Raw genomic sequence first — 12,559 nt, 5'->3', positions numbered from 1 at the left:
TTTATTCAGGTACTCATGTTGTTGCCCCTAAAGGACATTACTCAGTACCATCTTGTGTGGTGTGTTATTGCATGGTGTTATTTTTCTATGCATGCGACTAGGTAGCTGGTTCTATTAGTACGCATTAGTGTATTATGGCGAGTTGCCGTTAATTTTTGTAATCAGTTCCTGTTAGGTTCCCTTAATTAGCGCCCCCATTGTCTCTCTCATATAGGATCTCTAGCACCTTGTCCCACGTAAGACCTGGAAACACCGGAGTAGGGGCAGACTTAATTCTCCTCTCCAGACGTGACTATTAGAGGTGAAGATCTAGCCCTGCAGGTACCAACCATCTTTAACTGTATTACAATGAAGAACATACAAAAAGGAAGAAAAGTCAGAAAAAAAGGTTATCAATAATACTTTTATTAGTAAACATTTTTGGTTGCTGCAGCTACATAATAGATGACAGGAAACGTCACAGAGCTGCTATAGTTCATTCTACTAGAACAATATCTGCTATGGAGCAGCGGTGTTACCACACATGGAAGTACTGTACACTAGAACGAGCAATACACTGCATATATCTTTTAGTTCTTTACATCATGTTAATTGCATAAATGCTAAACCCCTCTGTACACAAAGGCATGGTGTTCGAAAATGGCTAAACAGAATACATTTTCAATAAGGCATAAGTATTTTCTTCCTATTTAAGTGCTAAAGAAATTATATCATTATGTCATTCTGGTATCCAAATGACCTTTCAACCCAACATTAAGGGGGGTATTCAATGTCAGGGTCACGGCAGTCGAGCTCGCTCGACCGCCGTGACCCAGTCCCGTTCTCGGTCAGCTCGACCGAGAACACGCAGGCGGGATTCAATGTCCCGCCTGCCGGGGAGCGAAAAGGGGGCGTGGCCGCGAGTTGCGGCCGGGAAGAGGCGAGCTGCAGCCGGCAGCTCGTCACTTCCCGGCTGTTCTCGGCAGAACGAGCCCGACAGCTAGTGATGTCGGGCTCGTTCTGCCGAGATACCCTGCTCAATGCTGTCGGGGAAGACAGCATTGAATAGGGCCCGGCGGGCATCTCCCCGATGGGAGGTGCGCGCCGGAGATTGAATATCCCCCTAAGAAGTATAAAAATTCTATAGTTACAAATGTTCTCTTGTATTGGCTCGCATACATAAAACACACAGACAATTTTCCATCTGCCTGGTTAATGCTGCTGGTTTCTAGCACATAAAAATGTAAGTACCTTTGTATATGGAACAAACCATGTTGCAATACAAGAGGAGCACATACAATTATTGTTTTGTTTTTTATGCAGAGTAAATACTGGCTGCTTTTGCATGTAGTCCATAAATACCCTGCAATGTTTTACCAAGGTGCTTTTTGTTACTCTATTCCAGGGATAGCCAACTCCAGTCCTCAAGAGCTACCAACAGTAAACGTTTTCAATGTTTCCTCACAGAATCACAAGTGAAGTATTAAGCTCCACCTGTGGATCTTTTAAAATGTGTTAGTCAGTAATGAGTGCACCTGTGTACCTGTGAGGTGAGCAGGAAAACGTGAACCAGTGGTAGCTCTTGAGGACTTGTACCCCTGCTCTATTCCCAACTCAATCAGCAACATATGTGGATAAAAAGTGATAAAATGGAGAGTGATAAACAACCAACCAAACAGCTCCTGCCTAACAGTCTGTGACATGGCAGGTATGAGCTCATTGGCTGGCTGTTCATCACTCTCCATTTTATCACTTTTGAAGCTTAGTGCATCTTGCCCCCTCAGGTTCACCAGTAAAAAAAACAAAAAAAAAAACTCTGTTAACTTAAAATATCAAGGACAACATGCTCTACTCCTCTGCCCAGAAGCAAACATAAATTACTGTATAAAAGAGATGAATCTTTACTGTACAAAGACTTAAGGTGCCCACACACGCACCGATCCCGGCGTGCGTTGTGGGCTTAACTAGCACACATAGCATCGCATCGTATGCCTTGTGCATACGATGTGCATGCAATGCGATGCTATGCTAGAAAAAGCTAGTACAAAAAGTATGTGCAGCACATACTTTTTGTACTGTGCGATGAGGTGCCGCGGGAGCGCGCACCTCATCGCATAGCATCGCCGGGATCGGTGCGTGTGTGGGCACCTTTAGTCCATAGAAAAAGATAGCAACCACTATCAACTGTTGTACTGTAATGCAATTACAGTGGACCTGTCAATATCTATTAGTTTACATGTATGTGACATCATACTTCATTCTCTGGGCATTGATAGCTATGTATCCCCACAAAGGAGGTGTGTACATCAAGCATCGGAGAGCACCCCATACTCCTTTGTATGGAAAAGCAGTAACAGTACCAGGATGAGGGAGGTTTTATTAATACTTTATAGGTCAGTAGTCACATCTGAGGTACTGCCGAAAGTCCTGAAAGCCATACACCCGTCCCAAACAAACATATAAATGGTGCATGGCTGCACAGAAAATGCCCTAAGATCAGGACATGAACGGATTAGAGGGGGCAAGAGACTGATGTAGGGCACACACCAGAATGATCATGATTGTGAGACGATCATACGATGGCCGCACAATCTGCTGGAGCACACGATCTGCATACGATCTGATCACGATCTGTACCCGGTTGAAGGGATCATTTTCAAATCCTGACTGCAGCAGGTAGGATCTGCAAAATGACCAAACGACCAGCGGGGGTGCACATCGGAATTGGATCTAAAACATGCTCAATTTACATACAATCGGTCGAGATTGTATCGAAATTGGGGGAATGGAGGAGGCCAAATCGTTCTGGTGTGTAGCCAGCATGAGACTGGAAGATAGAACATTCAAGTACTGTATATCAAAAAGAGTTCTGGATAGATTCCTAAAGATATGAGGACTTCTAGAATAGGAAGACATGCTAAAATAGGGTTGGATGAAGCCAGAAAGGTACCATTACTGTAGGAAGACTCAGACCTGATCGCACGCCTGTGAATTTGCACAGCTGAGTAAGTCTCAGGCTAAGCTCCACCTGCGATAATATGCGCCCTATGTAAAAATCATTTGATGGTGAGCCGCTTACAAAGGATTTCGGACATATTCACAGGGGCGTGAATGGATGTGCACCGTACACACCCATTCGCACAGCGGGCACATTAATTCACATGGCGGGATTTCAATTGAGCAGGGTGATGGCTTTACAGATCAATGACTGCTGCAAATTCGCAGCTGTGCAATCAGGTCTGAATTACCCCCTGTATACAGAAAGGGTGCTGGCTGCTTTCAGTTACATCATAGTTGCCTATGGGGCAGATCTATTAAGCCTGGTGAAGGGATAAAGTGGCCAATGATAACGCTCCAGCCTCCATAGCAACAGGACTTCCCCTTCCCGGTGCAGGGAGGAGGAGCCCAGGAGTCTCTGCAGCCATCTGCCACAGGAGGCTCCCAGGCGTAGGTGGTGAGAGGGACCTGCGGGGACCCTCTCACCCGGCACCTACGTAAAAGGGCAGCTCTCTTCGTTTAATCCATCCAGCCTTTCTGCGGTGCATAGAACAGAAGGATAAACTGCAGAATGGTTCATTTTGTTGTTATGCACTAAGTATACAATAAGGCACAATCCCTTCCAGTTCACTGGCCTGTAACCCACTTTGTTATCTGTTCCATTCTCAGCTCACATTGCGAAACTTGTCCAAATAATTTACATTCTGAGCAAATATCGTTATTAAAAATAAGGTCGTCTTGTTTTCAAAACGGGACACGTTCGCTAGGTCGACACTATTAAGGTCGACATACAGTAGGTTGACCACTAAATGACGGCAGGGCTTAGGTCAACACATGAAACATGTGGCTAAAGTCGACAGGGATGGAATTTCGACACAAGCATTAGGTCGACAGTCAAAAGGTGGACATGAGTTGTTTTTTTCAATAAAAAAAAAACAAAACAAAAAAAAAACAGGCGGTATTTCATGCCCTACCATCCACTAGGGCGGAAGGAGAATATAATAGGGATGCGGTACATTGATACTGTGTCCATGTCGACTTACAGCGAAATTAGACACACACAAAAAAAAATTTTAAGACAACATTTAAAAGCTCATGTTCACCTTCCCATCGTTGACCTAATTTAGCTTGTGTCAACCTATTTTATGTGTCGAAAAAGCCCTGTTGACCTTTAGTGGCTGTCCTAATGTATGTCGAACTTCAGTGTCTACCCTATTACCCATACAAACAGTCATTTTATATTTTGCACTGATCACCACAGACATTGCGTACTGTTAATTATGAAAAATGTCTCTATGGTTCATCTCCTGGAGCTAAACATCTAAGAAACATTATTATTAGGGAAAATACCACAGATAAAAGATGTTCTAACCGGAGATGAACACAAGCCGTATGCTACCGAGACCATCAGTAACGTGAAAGATCAGATAAAAAATTCTTCCTCTTCGGTGCTCACAGTCTCAGACAGACGCTTGGTGATCTCCACAGATTTCTGGTAATGTTTGTCCATGTCTTGCTGTGACTCAGTCAGCGAACCAGAGCCGGATACACTGGGGAACATGGAGGATAAGAAGGAGCAGGAAGACCTTCCAGAAACAGAATGAGGCGACGCATATGAAAGCTCACAGAGCTTATTCCTTGATGCGGATGTGTCATTTTGGGAGTCTGCTTCTCTGCGGGGAGGAAGCGAAGACTGTAAGTCAGCAGACAACCCATCTAGAGGTGAATATGCAGACACGACAGACAGGTCAGAGCTCGAAAGCTTCATTCCAGTGTCCACATCTGTCTCTTGAACCCCCTCTAGGTCATCGATGTTGATTCGGGGACTGCTGCGCCACACCGGCGACTGAAACACTTGGGGTTCTTGTCTAGACAAGTGTTGGGGCTCACTGAAGGGGAAAGAGTCACAGGAAGGGAAAGAGTTCAGCGTTGGCAGGCAGAGCAGGGACTTGCTTCGCTGAAACCACTGTGCGTCGGTGTCCTGGGATGACCGGTACGTAGTCTCCGCGTGGATTTGCGGGAAGTCCTCTTGAGAGACACCTAATCCTGGAAGCTGTCCGATGCTCATGTGCCTCTTCTTCTGGTCAGATTTGATTCTGTGGCTGTGAGGAACGCGGCTGAAGGTTGGAGGCCCAGTTAGGTTTCTAGACAAATAGCTTTGATGTTTCCAGACTGATTTCCTCGTCAAGCGATGAACCTGCTATGAGAAAATGATAAACCAAAGATTATTTACATTTACTTATATAGAGCCAGCACATTTTGTTGCAATGTAAACACACATCATTCTGATCACTTATGTCATTGTAATATAAAATGTTCTAGGTTAATTCCCTAGTGTGCAATCTGGCACCCTGCACCTTTTGAATCCTGTGCAGTTCTTCTTTCCTGCCTGCTGTGTCACTTCCTGCTGTGGCGTTTCTAGTAAAGTCTGGTCTGTAACTCAATACAGACCAGACTGTACTAGAAGCACCAAAGCAGATAAGCAACAATCCCCCCCCCCCCCCCCGACAGTCGGAACCCGGGATAGAACACCCCCCTTAGAAGGGAAACAGAAGAGCCTGTATGGTGAAATAGAACCTCAATACAATGCACGTGCCAGATAAAGGGCCAGATGCACTAAGTTTCAAAAGTGATAAAAACGGAGAGTGATAAATAACCAGCCAATCAACTCCTGGCTGACCTTTTTCAAACACAGCCTGTGACATGGCAGGCAGGAGCTAATTGGCTGGCTGTTTAACACTCTCCAGTTTATCACCTTTGACGCTTAGTGCATCTGGCCCAAAGAATTGGTAGGTACTGTAGTTATTAAGATTTCAGATGTAATAAAACAAGTTACTCTTGCACCATTTACATGACTTCTATTCTCTGAAGCCCATCACTGAGCCTCACATTTCCAGTCACCTTGACAATTACAGCTATAAAAGAAGTTGTTAAGCAACCCACTGACCTGTCTAGAAATAGCTGTCCATGGTGTTAGCGTGCACATTGGGATACTCTATGGTGTATACATAGATAAACCGCTCCCTCTAGTGGAATTATCTAGTTGTAGAAATGTAGTCAGAAAATAAAAAGATATAAAACAAAAAAAATGGAGGGCAGCTAGTTACACAGTAGACCTCAAGGATATGAGTCTGACAATGTATTCAGCACGTTGTATGAAGCTCAATAGGTTATCTAGACAGAACCCATTCACAATATTTACACTAAAGATTACAACTTGTTTAGAATGTGTCAACAGAAAGACGACACATGAAATTATACTGTAATGCTAAGGTTTAAAATCTCATTGTCCACAAACGTCAACATTCACAATGCTGCCATTCTGGCAATATGAACATTATGCCAGTGTGAACATGTGAAATATCCAAACTCTGACCAGGTCCATATTGTATTCCACAGCCAGCAGGTAGCACTTTGAAAACAACATTGTTGGTGTATGAAATAAAGGTGGCCTATTTATTAACCCTTTGAGTGCCAAGGGAATTAGTCACAGTAGGTGTAAAAACTGTCAAGCAAACATTTTTATGCATCATAATGACCTATGTTTACCTCATATACCGCTTTCTTTTCTTTTTTACACAACATTTAACAAATGTGAGGGACGCTGGCATTATTAGCAGATATTTCACGCATCTGTCTCAGATACGGCACTCAAAGAGTTAAGGTAGAACCCATAACAGCAAGTTTTAGAATTTTTTTTGCAACGATAAATCAGTTATTGGCAGCATATCTGGGGGGGGGGGGGGAGACACCTTAAACCTTAAGGTAAACATTATTTAAAGAAATGCATCTTTCAAATGATTTTCATACATCCATCCTGCAATGGCTTCGTTACCCTGGTTGTACAGGTACCACTGCAATTCTTTCTGAACATGCAAATAAATCCTACAGTCAGTGCCAACAACTCATTGGCAGCACCCCTTCCCCTAGAGAAGTGGGCAGTAGCCATGATGCTGACCTACCATTTTAAGGATCTGGGGGAGCAGCCATAAATTCCAGGGAAATGGAACAAGTAGGTTTCATGGCGTTAGTGTTTTAGCTTGCTTAATAAAGGACAAACTGGTGGCAAATCCAGTGAGTATTGGCAATCGGGGCAGTGTATAGGCATTGTGGGGCGATGCCATGCCCCTTAGCACTTCTTCTCACAATAGCACTGGCTGCCATACACACATCGGGCAGGGAGAGAGCAGACACTACTCCTTAGCAGCCTCCCAGCCCGTGTACTGTACACAGCAGAGTATCTTGGATGCCACCATGCACTCTGCTGTAATGTTTTAGTGCTCTAGATTCATTCACTCCTTCAAATCTGCCCAAAGTTAAATGATTACATTTGGGTAGAGATATACTTAATTGGAAATGTAATTTAGAAAGCTCACATAGTAATATCAAAACGTGCGGCCCACTTCAGCCGCAACAACGTGCAGGGTGTGACCTGAATGCTTACTAGGAATAGTGATGGTTTTCCATGCAGTGGGCTGTCAATATATTTAGCACATTCCAGTTATCCTCTGACCGTGGAGGGTAATTTCAAAACCAGCTCTCGTAAAAACCTAGGATTTTTAATGGTCACACAATTTCCTGAATAATATATTCAGCATCCAACTTATATTTTACTAAATGCCTGCAAATTAGATAAACATAGAGATTGCACTAACTTGCAAATTGAATAGATTGCAACTGTTGTGTGTAACGGTGCCCATAGATGGAGCGATATGCTCCGTACTTTTTGTACTAGATCACATCTAGTATAAGAAGCATGCGATGTTCTAAAGCAGCATGCGTTTTGTACTAGATGTCATCTACTATAAAAAGTACGGCCTGCACATACTTTTTGTGCTGCGCGATGTGATGTGTGCATCGCACGGGCAAAATGCACAGTTTATGGGCACCTTTACAGTAAGAGGTGTCAAATTTTTGCATTTACTATTACTGGTGTTTAAATCCAGCGGCCAAAACCCCTACGGACACAGCAGCTTTCAAAAGATCCACTTGGTTAGGGGTTTAGGAACCAGCATTTGGAGAGCATGCTGGTTTCTGTAGTGCCACAAGGGGGATCGAGGGGTAACTCTCGATAGTCTGGCTCTCAACTTAGATATAGTGGTAAGTGCTGTCATCACATTTCCTTACAGTAGACAATTATATGGCCCAGAATGGGTGCGGTTATCATGCAGTGTGGGACCTCCAGTATCAGAGAAGCCTTGCCGAGGCCCAGAACTTATCAAATGTTTTGCAAAATATATGTAGCAAAGATCTCTGAATGACCTTCTAATATGTTGGTTATTCAAATCTTATTACGAATGCCCTTTGGTGTGCTGGGGGTTAATACCCCCTCCCTTTCAGCCCCTGAGGGGCATTACTAATTTGATTGAGCAGCAAACACTCTTTTTTGTAGGTTAGGGAGCTCTGTAAAGTATTGGGTGGCAATTAATGACTGTCATAATTGCAATACCGCTTACTCCTTGGCTTCCCACTATACTCTCAAATATCAGGTCATCTTTGGCCCAGTCTAAATACAGTGAGGGGGGAAAACAGCACAGAAACCACAGAACTGTATTGTTATTGCAATGCAGAGTTGTCAATAAAGCGAGGTGATTTACTACACAGCCGGATTATTCCTGGCAGAGATGTGAGGAGCAGACGCAGATGTCATCATCCAATCTCACACTGCTAATGCGCTACGAGCTGGCTCCAGCATGACGAATCCTATTATACTGTAGGCGCTTGTACTTTCCAATTCTTACATGTGGACAAGAGATGAGGCACCTGATTGATACATGTGATTTGGAGCCCTGCTTTGCAGCAGGATGCAGGATGAATGATTCACAGCTTAACCCCTTCCCGACATTTGACGTACATTTACGTCATGGTCGGGATGTACTTCCCGACACATGACGTAAATGTACGTCATGACTTCAAAGTGTCACCGCGTCTAGAGATGCGGTGACAGAAGGACGATGTCTGCTGTCCCTGACAGCAGACATCTTCCCTCATTGCCCAGGGGGGGCAGCGATGCCCCCCGCCATGGGCGATTGGCTGTTCAAACGTGAACAGCCAAAAGCAGCGTTTACTGTGTGATGTGTAAAATTTAGACTCTGCTGCCCCCTAGTGTCCAAAAAAAAATAAAAGAAAGTTGAAATAATGATGTAATAATAAAGTTTAAATATGGTCTATGTTAGTCATTAACTATTTTGAGTGGTATGATTATTTGTCTCACAAGCAGAAAATTTTACATTTTGCAAATAGCAAAATGTTCAATTTTTTTACGACATTTTGGTATTTTTCACAAAAAAAAAAAACTGTATCGACCAAAATTTACCACTAATTTAAAGTACAATGTGTCACGAGAAAACAATCTCAAAATCACTGGGATAAGTAAAAGCAAAAAAAAGTTATCCCCACTTAAGTGATACATGTCAGATTTGAAAAAAAGGGCTCTGTCAGGATGCTGCGTCGGTAAGGGGTTAATCAGGTTGCAGGAAATGTGTTTACCAACAGACGGGACGTCACTTGGCGAAAAGGGGAAAAAAAAAAAAACACATACAAGCACCTGCTCCCATTTCTGGGCATTTGCAATGCTGTTGAGTACATGCAACCCATACACTAGAATCAGTGGTTCCCAACCCTGGTCCTCAAGTACCCGCAACAGTGCATGTTTTCCAGGTCACCGGGCAGGTGCACTCATTATTCAGACACATTTTAAAAGATCCACAGGTGGAGCTAATTATATCACTTGTGATTCTGTGTGGAGACCTGGAAAACGTGCACTGTTGGGGGTACTTGAGGACCAGGGTTGGGAACCACTGCACTAGATCAATAAGTTCACAGACATAATTCTATAGTGTAGGAAGCTAATCTTTAAGATGTTGTTTAAATGCGCTTGAATATAACAGGGAGTAGGCTTGTACCTTACTGTGTGTTGGGTAGGCCATACAGACACTACAGGTTAAAATTACTAAGATGGAAGTTCTAATGAAGATGGGATATTTGTTGCCCATAGCAACCAGATTACACCCATTAGCTTTTACAGAGGTGCGAATAAATAAGAAATAGAATCTGAATGGTTTCTATGGGCAACATCCCAACTTATATGCACACACACACACAATACAGGCATATTATATTCCTGATCGTTAAATGTATTGGTATGATGCCCATATGATCAGTGTGGTTATTGTCTGTACTGTCTTTCTTCATTATTAAAAACAAGTTATGATTTTTTGGTACTTGTTTCCTAGCACGGCGCCCATCGGGTCCCATCGCATACCTTAACTTAAGGTATGCGATGGGACCCGACCGACCCGATTTCGGGCTTTTTTTGAGGTTTCCCGACAAATGTAAAATCGGGTCCATCGCCTGCCATTATAATGGCATGCGGTGCGACCAACACGACCAACCCGATTTTACATTGTAAGCATTGTATATAATGTTAAATTCCTATGTAAAATTGGGTCCATTGTATGCTATTATAACTGCATACAATGCAACCAATGCGATGGACCCGATTTTACATCCGACCTTTTCATACCCCCACTATCCACGTCGGCGTGGAGTTGACTTTATATAGTGTGGCGAGCGCAGCGAGCCACCGTGCCCGAAGCGTGGCGAGCGGACGCGTAATACCTATGAAGTAATGCGCGTCCGCTCGCTTCGCTGCGCTCGCCACACTATATAAAATCAACTCCACGTCTACGTAGATAGTGGGGGTATGAAAAGGTCGGAGCGCTCGCCACGCTTCGGGTTCATGTTGATCGTGGCGTGGCGTTAACAATGGGGGGCATAGAATGAAAAATGGGGTCTGGGGGACATTTAACATTGGGGCCAATGTAAAATCGGGTCTCAGGGACCATTTACCATTGGTTCCAATGTAAAAAAATCGGGTCGGTCGGGTCAATCGCATTGCATGCAATTTGATTGCATGTAATGCGATTGGCCCGATTTTTGCAACCCGATTGCATACAATTAATCGTTGGCGCCGTGCTAGGAAACAAGTACCGATTTTTTTTCTTTTTTAGTAATATAGGGTGTCCTAACCTAAATTATTGTATCTGCTATATCAGATATGGTTATTTTATTGTTAATAGCACAGGTCCTCTTCCAGTTATTTTGCATTTTATTGTATTTCTTACGGATTCTTGCCCTGATCCCAGATTATAACCTGCTGCTGTGTCCATTTATACTTTTTGAGTAATTAATTGCCTAAATGATCATCCCTTTTTAATTGTCACATTTATTGTGTGGTGTGTGTGTGTGTGTGTGTGTGTGTGTGTGTGTGTATGGTGTTCATGCTAGCACCTGCCAACTTTGAAAATCTATGCAGTTCCTCTTCCCTGCCTGGGGTGTCGCTGTCTGCTGTGATGTTTCTAGCACAGGTCTGGTTTGCATATCAGTGCTGATATACAGACCACACTGTGCTAGAAGCACTACAGCAGACAGCGACACCCCATGCAGGGAAGAGGAACTGCATGGGTTTTCAAAGATGGCGGTGCAAGAATGAACACTATATATATATATATTTCACATTTTCACTAACACCCAAGTACCTTTGTGGTAAAATCTACATACTTGCCCGGGAACACCAAAAACCCTGGTTTACAGCCGGTGGCAACACTCTAAACCGGTATTCAATCTGGCAAATGTTCCGGATTGAACACTGGTACAACCCGATCAGGGTGTAGTGTAAACTGGGACCCGCAATGGAAAAGTTGGCACTGGGAGATGCCATCATCTCCCAGCAATGGCTCAGACCCCGTCTCCGATGAAGTCAACCACCCAACATTATGTCAGGTAGGGGACAAGTAAAAGGTGTCAAAAGCCGGGTTGCACCCAGGTTGGAGCTGGGTCCAAAAACCCGGGTGCAACCTGGCTTTTTGGTGTAAAATGGGTATTAGTTACACCAGCTGTCCTTTGTCCATGTAATGATTCTTTGGTGTTCTGTTTTGTTACTAGCTGCTGTAGCAACTAGGCACAAATAATCCCTTCCACACCATCAGCTGTTTGCAAGTACCAGATGCCTAACAATGGTGATGAAACGGTCAGTCAGCCAATCACTGCAGCCGGCGGGGAATGAAAAATTGGAAACAGCTCACAGTACATGGGTATTACTAACCACCTATAGCTGCAGCAAGGTGAGACATTTTTAATGGCTTTCAATGAATAATGACTTTGTTAGTTGTCATGGCACTGGGAGAGTACAGGGAATTAACATGAGACTCCAGCTTTGCCCACATGCACCATGCATACCCCTATTCTGCGTTAGCTATGTGCGTCTTTTCTATTTGCCTCTCTGGATAAGCCTTAGAAAGTGTATGCAGTTAGCGACAATTGTTAAATGAAAAATTGGAAACAGCTCACAGTACATGGGTATTACTAACCACCTATAGCTGCAGCAAGGTGAGACATTTTTAATGGCTTTCAATGAATAATGACTTTGTTAGTTGTCATAGCACTGGGAGAGTACAGGGAATTAACATGAGACTCCAGCTTTGCCCACATGCACCATGCATACCCCTATTCTGCGTTAGCTATGTGCGTCTTTTCTATTTGCCTCTCTGGATAAGCCTTAGAAAGTGTATGCAGTTAGCGA

At 43.6% G+C, this 12,559-nt stretch overlaps 1 protein-coding gene across 3 annotated transcripts in view; it reads right to left on the bottom strand.

The window, feature by feature from the left end:
* Positions 1-383: 383 nt before the first annotated feature.
* The window catches only part of FAM124A (family with sequence similarity 124 member A), a 70,261-nt gene continuing 58,085 nt past the window's right edge, over positions 384-12,559 (bottom strand). The window contains exon 4 of one of the 3 annotated variants that reach the window (XM_083169704.1): positions 384-5,173. In XM_083169704.1, coding sequence (XP_083025830.1) covers positions 4,400-5,173 — 774 coding nt within the window. In that variant the 3' untranslated portion in view covers positions 384-4,399. Of the gene's footprint in view, positions 5,177-5,922; positions 6,016-12,559 lie in introns of those variants that run through there. The other 2 variants (XM_083169703.1, XM_083169705.1) reach the window with 2 other exon arrangements.

This window comes from Crinia signifera, chromosome 2 (assembly GCF_055691185.1).
Source record: "Crinia signifera chromosome 2, ASM5569118v1, whole genome shotgun sequence".
NCBI lineage: Eukaryota > Metazoa > Chordata > Amphibia > Anura > Myobatrachidae > Crinia > Crinia signifera.
This window is presented reverse-complemented; position numbering and strand designations above follow the sequence as displayed.